Source organism: Eurosta solidaginis, chromosome 3 (genome assembly GCF_040869045.1).
Source record: "Eurosta solidaginis isolate ZX-2024a chromosome 3, ASM4086904v1, whole genome shotgun sequence".
Lineage (NCBI taxonomy): Eukaryota > Metazoa > Arthropoda > Insecta > Diptera > Tephritidae > Eurosta > Eurosta solidaginis.
Window position 1 is genome coordinate 72,341,070 of NC_090321.1, and position 17,784 is coordinate 72,358,853.

A 17,784-nucleotide genomic window follows, 5' to 3' on the forward strand; every position below is an offset into this window, starting at 1 on the left:
ACGGCGAGAAAACATAGAAACCCTTCGGAAAAGACAAGAAAAGGATTTAGAAATCCATAATAAAACACGGAAACCCATTAAGACATACACTCCTGGTGACATAATTTATGTTAGGATTAATAAAAGAATAGGATCAAAACTCACTGCTAGATATAGGAAGGAAATTGTGAAAGAAGATAAATCTAGTGTAGTAATTACTGAAAAAGGAAGAATAGTACATAAGAGTAACATTAAGACTTAATATGATTTTAGTAAAATAAGAAACTCCCCCTTCAAAATTCTCTCTTACAGACTTCTCGTGCACCTAGTGTACGCGGACTTTAAAATAATAGATTACTCCAACTCTCAACTTGCAACATTTAATACGGGACAAACCAAAATTCAAACAGGAACGTACAAAATTATACATAAAATAGATCTGGACGTATGCCAAAAGACACTAAATGAACTTAGCCATACCATTAGGACACAAATCAATGAAGGAAACCCCCTCTTGCCCATTCTCAATAATGAATTAAGATCAATACAAGATTATTTGAATAGACTTAAACCAAGGAAATTTAAAAGAGCAATTAATGAACTAGGAACCATCTGGAAGTGGATCGCAGGAAATCCCGACCACGACGACCAAGTCATCTTAGAAAATGAAATAAATAATATAGTTGAAAATAATAACCAGCAAGTGGTAATTAATAAAGTAATTTTTGATAAAATAAATGAAATTACAGCAATTTCTAATAAAATCGCGAAATCCATACAAACGGATGAACACACTCAACATAATTTTGCTATTGAAATGAAATATAAGTTAAAAATTATCAAAGAAGAAATAATTAATATAGACTATGCGATACATTGGGCTAAGGCCGGCATAGTCAACTCCTATATATTTTCAAATGAAGAAATTATGTTAATTAAGTCAATATATGAAAAAAACAATTTTACCCTAAGTAGTATAGAAGAATCACTAGAAATCGCAAGCGTAAAAATTGCAACAAACGATAAAATGTTATTTTACATAATAGGATTACCAATAACAAATGAAGACATTTGTGAGTCAATTTTGATAAAACCTATAAAGATAGGAAAATTTATTAATAAAGTCCCTTACGAGGACATTGTAACATGTAATAATAACGTAGTATATGGAATTGAATCTAAATGTAAAGAAAATAATAATGTAAGAATATGTAACCGTAAGGCTATAGTAGACATTAGCAACACTACCTGTGTCCCACCTCTACTGAGAAGCAAGCCAGCTGAATGCGTTTTTGTTAATAACCAGCACATCCCAACCGTAGAAAGCATCACTCCTGGCATCCTACTACTAAATCAATACAACGGCACTATAGATATCGACAACCAAAAAGTAAACCTGACAGGGTCATACGCAATACAGTACCATAATTCCACAGTTCGTATCAATAAACAGATATATTCTTTTAACGAACTACTAACCAGCAAACCACTACCTGCAATTCTCCAGTCAAATGTCCCATCAAAACAAGAAGAAGAAATCCTAAGTTTGGAAATGATGAAGGAACTCCATATAAATAACACAAATCGTATAAATTCATTGCGCACAAAACACATAGCAGCCATAATCACAAATTTTTCTCTAATAATCATGATAATAATCTGCCTAGGAGGACTTATATTCGCACCAGTAATAAGAAGACATTTTACAAAGGAACCAGAAGAGCTATCAAGCTACAAAGTAAGCATCCAGGTAAACGATAACAAGGAACCTGTAGCATCCGAAATACCTACCTTAACAAACGAGGACGTTCGTTTTTGGGGTGGAGGAGTTAGCACCAACTAAGTCAACATTCGAGCAGACGCTAATGTAAAGAGCTTAGTCAGCAATACGCAAGTTGATGGCTCAAAATATTTAATAATAATTTTGAAGCAAACAGGAAAAGGCTCAGACGCCTGATCAGCAAAAACACAAATATTGTGAACGATATCCGGAATTGAATTGGGAACAACATCCGCCATGCGCCGAACGAAATAATGCTGGCACAGGTAGAATTAAGTTATATTTAGAACTAATTTACCATTTTTAAGTTAGTCAGTTGTAAGCAGTTAGTTGTAAACGTTTAGTTTTAATTAGTGAGTAACAAAGTAAGGTCTTACGACCAATAATTAAATTAGTGAATAAATAATAATAAAGGTCTTGAGACCCAAAAAAATTATTTTTTTTAGTATCCTTAACAAAGGATCCAATAATTTGCATAAATAGCATGGCCCATTATGAAGTCATTGGCGATGCACAATGGGCCAGAAGTCTGATTTTATCGGTAAAAATAAGTTTTTAGATTAACTTGAATTCTTTTGTTTGGATTAACAATTGAGTTGCAAGTATCCTTCCGCTTCCCACTGCTCCCCTGTACGGACATTTTTTCCCGCAGCGATGCTGGTTTTGCTGATGCTCCTTTTCTTTTTTGTACAGCTACAGCTGCGGTCGAGATACTAGTAGTGTACATACGTAAAAAAGAATGAATTAAATAAGTATCTGTAATCGCTTATATAAAAAACTTATAGCGTTCTCTTTTCTGGAAGCAATGTTACCGTCATGTTACACTCCTAAATTCTAATTACCGAACTAGATCACCTAGAGCTCTACAAATTGGTTGGACTTCTAGGTAAAGGTACACCTTTTCTTATTGAATAAAAAATATTTTGTGAAAGGAACACACAAACTTACAAGAGTGATGAGAAGAAACAGCGGGGCGACATTAATTTTAGAAAAGAAAACGCCATTAGTAGTGTAACAAATTGTAAGTAAAATTTTGACATAACTTTTTAATAATGGTGGTTTTAGTTTTTATTTTCAAATTGGCTGTTGGCTAATATTTAAATTAGTACTTAGTTGCATGATCCTTATTCTTTATAATTGCAGCACAGCGACATGACATTGACTCAACAAGCAGTTTTCCAAGAGTGGTACATGATTCATTCTTATGCACCCAACGATTAATATTAAGCTACTAAACGATTGTTCTGTTCCGCTCCGTGATCGAAGTGTAAGTGTTATCTGCTGGTTCTTCTGCATCATCTCCGGATGCGAAATGTGATTCGAAAAGCGGCTCAAAGGACTGCTCACTACCACCCGGCCATTATGGGTGGTATAATCGATGTCTGCACAGAAATTTTTATATGAGACTCTTCGTCCGGTAAGTTTCACGCTTGTAGATCCCTGTACTCGTCCCTGCACGCTTCGCTTTCCGCGACCTTTGCCAGCTTAAACCTTTATTTTACCTGTCTTCTAAGAAGACTCAGCTCGTTGCTCCACCATGGTGGCTTTGCTTTTCCTCTGAAGCTACTTAGGGGACAAGCTCTGTTATTCGCAGTCATAAGCGTCTTTGATAGGAAGTCATTGGATTCCGCCAGTTTCAGTATGCTATGAGTTTTTGAAAAAAAGAAAAAAATTAATCAAAAATTTATTGAGTAATATTTACTCATGTTCGATGGGAACAAAGTGTACTTAACAATGTGTGATTGAATTTGACAGTTCTCTCACAAAGAACTGGACTCTAATTTCAAAAAGAAAAAAATCTCAACCCTTTCAGAAAATTCTTCTTAATATCGCATATAAGGCTCTGTCAAACGTATTGTGCGAAAGATTGAAGCCAACCGTGAATCGGCTGATTGGACCTTATCAGTGCGGCTTCAGACCTAGTAAATCTACCATCGACGAGATTTTCACAATGCGCAAAAAAAACACAAAATCTTGGAAAAACCGCGAAAAAAGAATCGAAACACATCACCTCTTCGTCCGTTTTAAAGCCGCCTTCGACAGCACGAAAAGGAGCTGCCTATATGCCGCTATGTCTAAGCTTGGTTTCCCCGCAAAACTTATACGACGTGGAGCAACACCATCAGCTCAGCCAGAATTGGGAAGGACCTCTCGGAGCCATTCGAAACTAAACGAGGTTTCAGACAGGGTGACCCCCTATCTTGCGATTTCTTTAATTTGATGCTGGAGAAAATTATACTAGCTGCAGAACTTAACCGCTCTGGAACAATATTCTATAAAAGCATGCAATTACTGGCATATGCAGATGAGATTGATATAATCGGCCTAAATATCCGCGCCGTTAGTTCCGCTTACCCAAAACTGGAAAAAAAGCGGTAAAGATGGATTTGATGGTGAATGAGGACAAAACGAAGTACCTGCTATCATCGAGCAAAGAGTCAGCGCATATGTGCCTTGGCAACCACGCTACTGTTGGCAGCTATAATTTCGAGATAGTAAAATATAGTAAATTTTTAAATTTTCAATTTGAAAAATGTGAAAGAAAGCTTTTACTTTTAAATAAAACACCATTATTTGCGATAAGAACATCACAAAAACAGAAGGGTACATGTACACTTACAATATTTTACAGGTTATAATTCCATGTTGTTGTTGTTGTTGTAGCGTAAAGACATTCCTCAAAGGCTTTTAGGAAGTGTTATCGATGTTTATGGTCCAGAACGTTCCGGTTACAAGCAGCATTAAGGTATAAGCCCGACCATTCCGAATGATTTAATATGACCACGTTGAATCTTCTAAGCAATCCCGCCACCTACCTCTACTTGCATGAGGAACTTGGGGTCACCAGATCCTTTCATTTACTTTGTATGATACTTGTAACAGGATTCACCTAGGATAGGTGAACTTGACAATTGGGTTTCGGAAGCTGTAAGGCTGTTAATGTTTTTATTACGCCTATCAACCCCTTGAATCCTCTTACAATTTCATTTAGATCATAGAAGTTAGAAGTATGAAAAGGAGCTAAAGGTATGAAGATTTCGGTGCGTGTTATAACAGCGAGGACAGCAAGTGGTCCTTTTTTTCAAAATGCCAGCTTGCGAACAAAGACGGAAACGATGGGAAGAAAGCTATGGGGTTGTATGTAAAAATTTATCTCTCCTCCCGAAAATAGCTTAAGGAAACTTTTTTCATCAGCTGTCCGTCAGATCTGAGTATTTACAAACGTGCTAGGTTGCATCCATTCCCATTGAACCGAGTCCTTAAAACAGAAAGCACTTTCGAAACCAGTTCTCGAAATGAGAAAATATGAAATATGAAGATAATTAGTGCAGAAAAACATAAATCTTGAGCAATCAAATACAAAAAAATGGCTTAAATGGTTTGTAAACAGATATGTTTGATTTTTGCAAAATACTCTCTTAATATAACGTCAGCTAGACAAATGTAACTTGTGTGTTTGGCTCTTCATTTCCTTTTCTTTGTAGTCATAAAAAATGCTCATCATGATACGCTCACAAGGTATTTTGCGAGCTAACCTAATCGCTTGGCCCACATTGCGGTGCAGTAAGTATTCATTTCAATGTTGGTGGAGTCGTAGGTTCGGCGATTAATGCCGGTATTGTTGCCGGTTTTTGGAATTGCTCTTCCGTTACCGGTGTTGGTGCTATTTTTTTGCTGTTTTTGGTGTGACTGATTGTGTTACTCAGTGATGTATACAAAGCTAGTTGTACTACATATGTAGGTAGAAAAATTACTACTGATGTCATCACATGAACTTTTATTGGTGTAGTAGCTTTCGAAAGCTAATGGAATTGTTTGTTGTCTAATTCTCTTATTATTATTATTATTAAATGATGTATGAGTAAACTAATTCTATTTTTTAATTGATCTGGCAACTCCGATAAAACAAATAAAAGTTTTGTGACGTCATTACAATTTTTATTGTCGACGCATATTTCCCATGGCACAAACCTAATATCTGAGTCATCTCATTTAAGCCCCTCACACTGACATATAAAATATTAAATGGGAGGCAAACAATGATCTTTGATAATCCTCACTGGATTTATGCTAAGAATTGCATCAAAGATTGAGTTAGTTTAAGATTTTTAACCGCAGACAAGCAAGACGCAGACTTAAATTCAAATATAGGCCTTTGATATTTATCAATCAAAATCAAATCACTACTCATTAATAGATTAAATGTCAAGCCATCGAAGTGTAAGAAGCAGGGATCGCAATAGCTATGACGTTTATAACAAAAATCAGCTTTTGATAATTAATAGTATACCCTTGGCAGTGTTTGGCAAGCACTCCGAGTGTATTTCTGCCATGAAAAGCTCTCAGTGAACCTCATCTGCCTTGCAGATGCCGATCGAAGTCGGAATAAAACAAGTGGTCCCCCCCCCCCCCCCCCCCGCCAATTTGTAAGAAAATTAAAAGGATCATGACGCAAATTGGAAAAGAAGGTCGGCCTAAAATCTCTTCGGATGTTATCGCGCCTTACATTTATTTTTATTTTTAGTGTACCCCGATAGACTTCGTCTTGCCCAAAATTTGGTTTGCCGACATTTATAAACTGAACCTCGCTTCCCCTCTTCTCTATCAATACCATTCTCGTCTACTTTTTTCTCCATTTTTCTTTTTATTCTTGTCCATCCCTTATGCCATTTATCTCCTTCTCACTCCCAATCCAACTCTCACTCCTACTTCAAATGCACCCCCACTCATGCATCGGATCTCTACAGACAATTTTGGTTTCCTTCTTCCAATCATAGGAGGTGTGGCACCGCCTACTTTTCCAAACAAATTATTCCTAAACCATCCCTAAACTATAATGAACCAAACAATCGTACAGTAATTCATTTTTATAGGAATCGGTTGTATGAGCAGTACTGCAAGCTCCATAAAGATTGGCACCTGTTCTAGCCATTCAAACCAAACGAGGCGCCAGAAAAGGCGGCTCTCTCTCATGCGATTTCTTTAAGCTAATGCTGTTGCTATCAAACCTGCGGTAAATTCTGTCTTCAATGGATTGGGCAAAGATACGAAAAAAAAAATTAGTCTTTCGGTGGAAGAGGACAAAACCAATTACTTGCTTCATCGATGAAATCGTGAAATCGGTCACGTCAATATTGACGCATAGAAGTCAAACACAGAAGAACTACCAAAAAGCGCTATTTTGAACTGTGTAGACAACTGAAAAGTAAAATCCTCTTTCGACGAAAAAACATCACGCTTTATAAGTCTCTCAGAGTCGAGAGATATGTGATGGTTCTTGGAGTATTAGAGAGAAAAATTCTCAGGAAGACATGTATATGTTCGAGTACCGAAAGAATGCTAACGATGAACTGTGTAAAATTTCGCAGATATGAACATTTCAAACGAAACCGCAGTTTGGAAGCAGAGGAAGGAGGAGACCTCCACTGGGTTGGAAGAGGCCCTCTTGCTGCGCGCAAGTGATTAAACAGATAACCGCAGAATACCAATACGAATTGCTGTTTTGTTAAGATTCATGAGAATGTCTTTGTTTTTTATGTAATGGTCGATGCACCGTGTCTGCCTCTATGATGTCCAAGGATCCACTACTTCATCCGCTTGTTCATTTACGTTAATACTCCTGTAACCATGTACCCAAGTGAGTGTTATGGTCGAAAAGTTTGCTACCTCGCGTAATACCTCCTACAGTTATCAACGACCTTAGAGGTTATTTTAGCACCTTGAGCGCTGCATGGCCTTCAAATTATATGTATACCTCAAAACTGCTTATATGATCCCCAACAGAAAATAACAGGCCCCTCTGTTCCTAGCAGCTCTGCTTTTAAGATGCCGGTTTGGAAGACGGTTATAGATCGCGACATTGGGCTGCTCGAAAAAAACACACGCGCTCACGCGTAGTCCAATCAGCGAGGGTCCCCCTCCTTGCAAACTATGTCGGCTGACCAATCCGTTCGCGAGGAAAAAATGCCTGTCAATGTTTGGTGTGGCGAAGAATAATCTGTAATCAAAACCACATGGGGAAGCCATCTCAGAATACCACTGTGGCCATACTGGTTTACATTTCAGCATCTAGGCTCCGCAAGTCTTATCGGCTAATAGCTGAATGGCGTATGTAGAGGTCCAATGGCAGTTGGTTAAGGATAATAACATAAGTGCTTCTGTTGCTCCTACCCATGTTGTATTGCTTATCTAGGGCAGGTCATCATACTAACGCTACGCACGCTAGTTTTGGTCATAGGTCCCAGTTTCTGCTAACTATTATCTTGCCTTAGTGGTATGTGATGTACGCCTTCGGGATTACATTCGGCACTATTTCAAGATTTTCGGGGGACTATTTTAGTGTCACTTTAGAACCGTACTGACTACCGTGACAGAAAAAATTGGCGTATCAGTGCCTTAGTCAATGTTGATAGTTATTAATACGACGCTGCGAAGGTCTTTTCGTCTGGGACTAGTTCCAATTAACAACAAAACAATGAAAACCAAGAAGTCCAACAGATAATAACTCTTGCCAACAAGTGCTGAGCGGGAGAACAAAAATAATTCTCTTTTTATGGCTAGGAATTATGAACGGTGTATAGAGAAATAAGAAAAGGGTTTGAAATATTCCGGAAAAGAGTTTTCCGGAAAATTTATGGTCCTTTCCGTGATGCAAACGGTGTCTATCGAATAAAGTTTAATGAGAGCTGCATGGGCTTTACGGTGTCATGAGCACAGTTCAACAAGTAAATGCCCAGAGGCTTCGATGTCTGGACCATTATATGAATCTCGGTCTTTAGTAAAGAAATATTGCATTTTTTCCATTCTTCCAAGTTTCATAATTTATTTTTTTTGGTGGGCGTGGGCGCCGAACGGTTCTGTTAATTTTCTACTAAGTGTATTTAAAATGGCAAGCACTTCTTCCATGCCAAATTTAGATCTTCACCAAGATCTTCAATGGCTTTTGATATACGTCTTAAAATTAGTTAAATTTTCTTCTAAACGGGGCGGATTCACGCCCCTTTTCCACAATTTTACCTAATTTGTATTTCTTGTCACCAAATCAACCCACGTATCGAGTTTCATCACGTTATTTTTTTCCATTTTTGGAAGTTTCCTAAGGTCTAGACGTTTCGCCAACATGCCTTCTAGAACAGTTGTATCTCATGCTTATTTACTAAGCTATATACGTGTATATCTGTGAGTAACAACTTCTGCTCTTAGCTGCCGGCTACATACATATATGTATGTGAAATAATCTCTCTGCTTCAAAGTGCTGGTTATGTGTAGGGAATATTCTTCGTTACCTTGTACATAAGTGTGGCTGCTTGCTGTTTTTATACCTTTCATGAAATGAAGTGGTATATTAATTTCGTCACGAAACCCAAAATTGTAAGTCCTTAAAGGAAAATAGATAGATCCACTATTAAGTATACCGAAATAATCAGGTTGAAGAGCTGAGTTGATTAAGTCATGTCCGTCTGTCCGTCTGTCTGTTTGTATGCAAACTAGTCCCTCAATTTTTGAGGTATCTTGATAAAATTTGGTGAGCGGGTGTATTTGGGTGTCCGATTAGACATTTGTCGGAACCGGCCGGATCGGACCACTATACCATACATATATCCTCCATACAACCGATTTTTCAGAAAAGAGGATTTTTGTAATATCTTACTCAATTTAACAGATTGAAGCTTCAAACTTCACCATATAATTTCGTATATTGCACATATTGTTGCCTGAAAAAATTTATGAGATCGGTCGTATATATAGTATATATCCCCCACAACCGATTGTTTAGATAAGAAACTTTTCGTAATTGCTGCCCTATTTTAAGAGCTAGAGGCTTCAAATTTCAACGAATGCTTACGTATATAGCATATATTGTTGTCTGAAAAAATCATACAGATCGGTGATATATCTAATATATAAAATTCTTCTGTCACGGTTTTAGAGGCTGAACTCCTCCGAAACGGCTGAACCGATTCTCATAAAATTTTGTGAGCATATTGGGTAGGTCTGAGAATCGGCCAACGTCTACCTTTTTTTCGCTACGTGTCTAGGGTCTTGAGATCAAAACGTGGACCGGGGTACCCCTAGAATGTGTTATACAATATGGATATCAAATGAAAGCTGTTGATGAGTGCTATAGTACAGGATAATTTCCATACCACTGGGTGACTAGGGTCTCGAGATATAGGCCAAAACGTGGACCCGGATACCCCTAGAATGTGTTTATACAATATGTATATCAAATGAAAGCTGATGATGAGTGCTATAGTGCCGGATAATTTTCATACAACTGGGAGGCTAGGGTCTCGAGATATAGCCCATAACGTGGACCCGGGTACCCCTAGAATGTGTATACAATATGGATATCAAATGAAAACTGTTGATGAGTGCTATAGTACAGGATAATTTTCATACAACTGGGAGGCTAGGGACTCGAGATATAGCCCAAAACGTGGACCCGGGTACCCCTAGAATGTGTTTATACAATATGGATAACAAATGAAAGCTGTTGATGAGTGCTATAGTACAGGATAATTTTCATACAACTGGGAGGCTAGGGTCTCGAGATATAGCCCAAAACGTGGACCCGGGTACCCCTAGAATGTGTTTATACAATATGGATAGCAAATGAAAACTGTTGATGAGTGCTATAGTACAGGATAATTTTCATACAACTGGGAGGCTAGGGACTCGAGATATAGCCCAAAACGTGGACCCGGGTACCCCTAGAATGTGTTTATACAATATGAATGTCAAATGAAAGCTGTTGATGAGTGCTATAGTACAGGATAATTTTCATACAACTGGACTAGGGTCTCGAGATATAGCGCAAAACGACGACCCGGATACACCTGGAATGTGTTTTTATATTATGGGTATCAAATTGAAGCTGTTGATGTGTGCTTTAATACAGATACCGGATACTCTTAGAATATGTGTGTATTATGTATATCAAATGAAAGCTGTTGCTGAGAGCTCTAAAGTTCATTGCGATATTCGATTTAGTCGCATCAACCTGGCAAAATTGATAAATATGCAAGCGAAGCCGAAATAAAGATTGAAATTACTAATACCCACATACCTACTTACATACGTCATATTCGATTTGCCTGAAATTTCGTTTATAAATTTGCCTATATTAGTATTTGCGATGCTTTTTTCCGGGAAGTATACCAGAGACGGCCTGGGACTTGGATTAGGACTAGGACTGGGACTGAGACTGAAACTCGGAGTGGGACTGGGACTGAGACTCGGAATGGGACTTGAACAAAATACATACCACCCTCTGGGATTGGCAATAAGAGATGAAGAAGAAGGAGAAAAACTTGAGAGAAGAGAAAAGAGAGAAGGAGACTGAGAAAGAGATAGAATGAGATGAAGATGGAGATGAAGCGAAAAAGACGGAGGTGGGAGCGAATAAAAGGATTAGGAAAAGTGTAGAGGGGTAGGGCAGAGTTAGACGGAAAAAGCTTATTTAAGTGTATGCAGATAGGCCAAATTTAGGGCAGAACAACGTCTGCCGGGTCTGCTAGTATAGTATATATATGGTGGTATATATAGTATGTTGTAACGAATTTACTTGCAATCCTCTTATTTGCCCTTTTGCTAAGTTCGAATCACTAAACTGTTGAATAAATAAGTCCAATATGTAATAATGCAAAATGGCCTTTATTAAAGTACTTCACAATAACACTTAAACTGTGCAACGAATAGCTTGCTTAATAACCAAAGTGATTGATAGCTCAAATGAAACTCTACTTTCAAAATAATACTGCTATTGCTCGCTAGATATCGTCTTAGTCGTAACTGCTTGACAACTCAAATCAAACTGAATTCCAGCGCCTCTACAACTGTCGCCTTTTATACTCTTTGATTTCAACCTTCGCATCTTCTAGGCGCTTCCAGAATCTACTAGTCCAGCAGCTCTCAAACTTCTCAGCTGTAACTATAATTGCACAATTTTATACATCTTCTAGGCGCTTCCAGAATCTACTAGTCCAGTAGCTCTCAAACTTCTCAGCTGTAACTACAATTGCACAATTTTATAGTTTTTCTCATTGCATACTTATAGGAGTATCTCAGATATATGCATGTGTTAGTGCATTGACTCTCCGCTGCTCATATACCTACATGGTACATATATGTAGACGCAGTTATTGTTTCGTTTATGTAGATACATAATGATTGAATTATTGATGTGCATTCACGTCACTGCTTAGCATCGGCTTAGAGACGGCAGCATTCCTTAGTTTTGCTAATATTCGTAGCACTGCCCTCCACCTAAGTCTGATCGTCCCGATTAGACAAATCTCTCGATTTAACCGCTGCTAGCCTCTCCAAATGAACCACTTTCATTTTGGTTCGTGGTTTGCCAATGGTTTGTATGCGGTACACTACATTGTTGATCCGTTTTACAACTTTGTATGGGCCTTCTCAGTTACACTGCAATTTCGGGGACAAACCTTTTTTTCGTTGTGGGTTGTATAGCAGCACCAAATCTCCTTCCTGAAACCCTTCCGAATTAATTGCTTTATCGTGCCTCGCTTTCATCTTGTCACTCATAATCTTTGCTCGTTGCCTTACCAGATCGTGTATCTCTCTCAGCTCTTCTTCCAAGACACCAGTGGAATTCTTGACATTCCTCTCCGCATCGGCATCTATCCCATACTTCAAATCAGCTGGCAGTCGAAGGTCATTGCCAAAAATTACCTTTGCGGGAGTTTGGCCCGTTGTGTCATGTACTGCCGATCGGTAGGCCATCAAGAATAATGATATGTGTGTATCCCAGTCCGTATGGTACTTGTCTACTACTTTCCTTAAATGCTCCTCCAATGTTCTATTGAAGCGTTCCACCATACCATCGGACTGAGGATGCAATGCAGTTGTCCGTGTTTTTCGAATGCCCAACTTCTTGCACATTTCTTGGAACACAGCTGATTCAAAATTCCTGCCTTGGTCAGAATGTAACTCCATTGGTACACCATACCTTGCAACCCATTCGTTTTTAACCACTTCTGCTACTGTTTCTGCTTCTTGGTTTGGGATTGGGTATACCTTGGCCATTTACTGAAATAATCCATAACCACCAGTACGTATTTGTTTCCGCGGTTGCTAGTAGGAAACGGACCTGCGACATCCATGGCGATCCTTTCAAATGGTGCACCTGAAATATACTGCTTCATCTGGCCATGACTTCGGGTTTTGGGCTCTTTCGCTCTGTTGCATACCTCGCAGTTGGCAATCCACTCGGTGACCGACTGACGGCAACCAACCCAATAGAATCTCTGCTTTATTTTCTCGAGTGTCTTCTTGATTCCAAGATGACCTCCACTTGGACAATTGTGCAGCTCGCTGAGCACGTCAGGAATCCTCTTGCTGGGAACAACTATCAGTTTCTTCTTGCATTGACCATCCTAACTCTCCCATACTCGATGCAAGCAACCGGATATCAATTCTAAACTGTTCCACTGTGCCCAATATGACTTCGCAATGGGACTCTCTGCTGACATCTCTCTGCTTGGTCTTTCGTTTCGTTCGAGCCCTTGCATAACATGTGACAGATCTGTATCTTCTAGCTGACACTTTCTTAGCTGTTCCTTGTCCCATTCATCTGTACATGTTATAGTAATTATCCGGACATCTATAATGTCTTCCTTAGCCTCGGCTTTTGAACAGTGCTTGCATTCCAAACTACATGGTCTTCGTGACATTGCATCGGCATTTCCATGGGTACTACCTTTTCGATGCTCAATGGAAAAGTCATAGCTTTGTAGTCGCTCGATCCACCGTGCCAATTGTCCTTCCGGATTACGGAACTGCAGAAGCCATTTCAACGCTGCGTGATCTGTCCTGACACGGAATCGCTGGCCGTAGAGGTATTTGTGAAAATGTTTAATGCACTCTACCAATGCCAACAGCTCTCTCCGTGTAACGCAATAGTTCCTCTCTGGTTTTCCAATTGAACGGCTGTAATATGCAACTACCTTCGCTTGTCCATCGACCAGTTGTAATAAAACGCCTCCTATAGCATATCCGCTCGCATCTGTATCTAGAATAAACGTTGCTCCTGGAATCGGGTATGCCAACATTGGGGCAGTGCACAACCGCTCTTTCAATGTTTGGAAAGCTACTTCTTGCTCCTTCTTCCATTCAAAAGCTTTATTTTTTCTTGTTAGCTCGTGGAGACTATGGGCTACGCTGGCAAAATTTGGTACAAATCGGCGGTAATATGTGCACAGCCCAAGGAAACTTCTCAATTCATGCAGATTCTGTGGTCTTGGCCAATCCTTTACTGCCTCTATCTTTTCATTCGCTGTACAGACACCTTCTGTCGTTACCTTGTGGCCCAAATAATTTACTTCCTTTTTAAACAGCGTACACTTTTTGGGACTTAACTTCAGACCAGCGCCAGCTATTCTCTGGAAAACTTCCTCCAAGTTCTTAAGATTTTCATCAAAATTCTTGCCCAATACGATGATGTCGTCCAGGTACACCAAGCATGTTTTCCAATGTAGTCCTTTCAGTACCTGGTCCATGAGTCTCTCAAAAGTAGCTGGTGCATTACAAAGTCCAAAAGGCATCACTGTAAATTGCCAAAGACCATCACCGACACTGAAGGCTGTTTTCTCTTTATCTTCCTCCTTCACCTCAACTTGCCAGTAGCCGCTTTTCAAGTCCAGTGTGGAAAACCATTTCGTACCAGATAGCGAGTCCAGAGTGTCGTCAATTCTTGGCAACGGGTAGCTATCCTTTTTCGTAACGTCATTCAACTTCCGGTAATCCACGCAAAACCTCATTTCTCCATCCTTCTTCTTTACAAGTACTACCGGTGAGCTCCATGGACTAGCTGATGGTTCGATGACGCCGCTGTCACTCATTTCTTGTATGATTTGACTCACAACTTCCCGCTTCGCCAGTGGAACACTACGTAGAGCTTGACGGATCGGCCACGCATCTCCAGTGTCAATTTGATGTTTCACAACATTGGTGCGGCCTGGTTTGGAACCATCCTTGTCAAATATGTTCGCGTACTTTATGAGCAGTTGTTTTGCCTTACTCTGATAGGCTTCCTCTAGCCCATGCGTCCATGCCGTGATATCATTTGAAAGATCAGTATTACTAGATGAAACGTGTTCCTGGAGCTGTTCGCAGTTAATAACTACTTCTACCTTTTGGCATCTTCCGAAGATAGCTCCTTTGGTGAGTTTGAGTGGTGACTTGAACTCATTGAGTACTCTTACCGGAATACGTCCATCCTGTTTTGTCATAGCCAGGGTTTTTCCTACAAGTATGTTCAGTGCTGATTTATTTGCTGCTTCGACAACCCACAATTTGTTTGTCCCACAATCTCCATCAACCTTCGCCCAGATGACTGCTTCTGATTTTGGTGGTATTTGCTGACTCTCTTCCACCAGCACTCGTTTACTGCTGTAGCCTCTCTCGTAGCCGAAATTAAGTGGCACATCCATGTTCCTATATCGCATCGTCTTGCTTTGCATATCGATTTTGATGCCTTGGTTGATTAAGAAGTCCACTCCAATTATGATTTCATCAACAATATCTGCCACTATAAAATTGTGTAGTACCGTGACGTTCCCAATTGCTACTTCACATTCTACTTCTCCAATTACCTGGGTGTCCTCTCCAGTGGCTGTACGTAATATTGCTCCAAGCAATGGTCTTATCTTCTTGTTGACTAAATCTGATCGAATGATGGAATGGGATGCACCCGTATCTACAGTCAGTAAACGTTCCTTTCCATCCACACGTCCTCCAACAGTAAGATTGCTTGATCTTCTTCCAATTTGCGAGATAGAGATTATGGGGCATTCAATTGAGGGAGCCAGCTGTCGCCCCTTGCGGCTGACTCGCTTTAGTTTAACGATTGGGTGGATTTTGAGATTTGCTCCTCTCCTTCAGCTCTGCGTTTACGGCCACCCACATTGCTGGCACTGTTAGGATTGGTACTGCAATAACGTGCAATGTGCCCTGGCTTTCCACATTTAAAGCTTTTGACGGCACCATCGTTTTTCTGCTGCGTTCCTTTTAATGCTTCCAAAATTGTGTACCCAGTCTGGCCTTTCCACTTCCACGCGATGAGCTTTGTATGTGGGCTTACTCAAAAGTGACGCTGTTTCCTGAGTCAGCGCATGGGATACCGTTTCTGCGAATGTGGGTTTTGGGTTTGCATATGTCGCTCGCTTCGTTTCTACGTCCCGTATGCCGTTTATAAAACTCTGGATTTTTACCCTCTCGGTGTACTCCACGGGTGCGTCCGCATTTGCCAAATGAGCCAACCTTTCAACATCTGAAGCAAACTCTTGCAAAGTCTCATTAGCTTTTTGGTAACGGTTTTGCAATTCTATTTGATACCGTACCTTCGTTCTACAGCAGCCATCAATGCGTCATAACTGTTCCGTTCGTACTCTGGAATAGTCTGTAAGATTTCCGCGGGAGGCCCTTTCAGTGCCACGAACAGAGCTGCAACTTTATCTTCAGCATTCCATTGGTTCACTGCTGCGGTCTTCTCAAACTGTAGCTTAAAGACCTGAAAAGGAACAGAACCGTCAAAGGATGGTGTCTTTACCTTTGGATTACTCGCTGAAACTGTTGGGCGATTTATTTGCAACTCCTGTATACGACCTCTCAAAGCTTCTATCTCGGCATCCATTTTGTCCTCGAGCTGTACAATTTTTGTATTCTGTGCTTCTAACTGCGAAGACATTTGTGCCACCTGCAATGATAAGCGCTCCTCTTGTGCTTCCATCTTGGATGTAATCTGTGTCGACATTTCTGAAATACGCGTTTCTTGTGCTTCAATCTTCGATGTTATTTCTGACGACATTTCTGCAATACGTGTCTCCTGTGATTCCATCTTGGATGCCATATATGTTTTCTGTTCTTCCAGTTGAGTTTCCATCTTGGATGTTACACGTGTCTACTGTGATTCCAGCTGAGATGACATGTTGGTGGATATTTGTGATGGCATTTCGGACATTTGTGCCGATATTGCAGCCAATATCATGTTCAGGTCTGTGTTTGCCATTGTCTGCGGTGTTTCATTTTTCTCTTCAATGTTTGCTGTTGTCTCATCATCATCAGGATAAAAGACATACTCGTCCACATCAATTCCTTCTGCTTCCATTGCCTCTCGTAGCCGTGCCTGAAGTTCGAGTTTAACGCCGCTTGTATTCAATCCACGGCTCTCCAACTCCTTCTTCAGTTCCTGGATCTTAAATTCACTGAACTTTGCCATGTCCTTGTTGTCCTCTGGAATTTATTCAACAATTCCTCTTCTGACACCAATTGTAACGAATTTACTTGCAATCCTCTTATTTGCCCTTTTGCTAAGTTCGAATCACTAAACTGTTGAATAAATAACTCCAATATGTAATAATGCAAAATGGCCTTTATTAAAGTACTTCACAATAACACTCAAACTGTGCAACGAATAGCTTGCTTAATAACCAAACTGATTGATAGCTCAAATGAAACTCTACTTTCAAAATAATACTGCTATTGCTCGCTAGATATCGTCTTAGTCGTAACTGCTTGACAACTCAAATCAAACTGAATTGCAGCGCCTCTACAGTTGTCGCCTTTTATACTCTTTGATTTCAACCTTCGCATCTTCTAGGCGCTTCCAGGATCTACTAGTCCAGCAGCTCTCAAACTTCTCAGCTGTAACTATAATTGCACAATTTTATACATCTTCTAGGCGCTTCCAGAATCTACTAGTCCAGCAGCTCTCAAACTTCTCAGCTGTAAATACAATTGCACAATTTTATAATTTTTCTCATTGCATACTTATAGGAGTATCTCAGATATATGCATGTGTTAGTGCATTGACTCTCCGCTGCTCGTATACGTACATGGTACATATATGTAGACGCAGTAATTGTTTCGTTTATGTAGATTCATAATGATTGAATTATTGATGTGCATTCACGTCACTGCTTAGCATCGGCTTAGAGACGGCAGCACTCCTTAGTTTTGCTAACATTCGTAACAATATATATATAGTATATTTATATATT

At 39.7% G+C, this 17,784-nt stretch overlaps 2 protein-coding genes across 8 annotated transcripts in view; one reads left to right on the forward strand and one right to left on the reverse strand.

The window, feature by feature from the left end:
* Dyb (Dystrobrevin) overlaps nt 1–17,784 on the forward strand; it is a 352,841-nt gene that overhangs the window by 189,161 nt on the left and 145,896 nt on the right. For all 7 annotated transcript variants that reach the window (XM_067772266.1, XM_067772261.1, XM_067772262.1 and 4 more), the window contains one exon: nt 2,903–3,176. The gene's annotated coding sequence lies outside the window, so the exon portion shown is untranslated. The remainder of the gene's footprint in view (nt 1–2,902; nt 3,177–17,784) is intronic.
* Nucleotides 3,362–17,784, reverse strand: part of Rbpn-5 (Rabaptin-5) — a 371,253-nt gene continuing 356,830 nt past the window's right edge. The window contains exon 8 of the mRNA XM_067772287.1: nt 3,362–3,403. Coding sequence (XP_067628388.1) covers nt 3,377–3,403 — 27 coding nt within the window. The 3' untranslated portion in view covers nt 3,362–3,376. The remainder of the gene's footprint in view (nt 3,404–17,784) is intronic.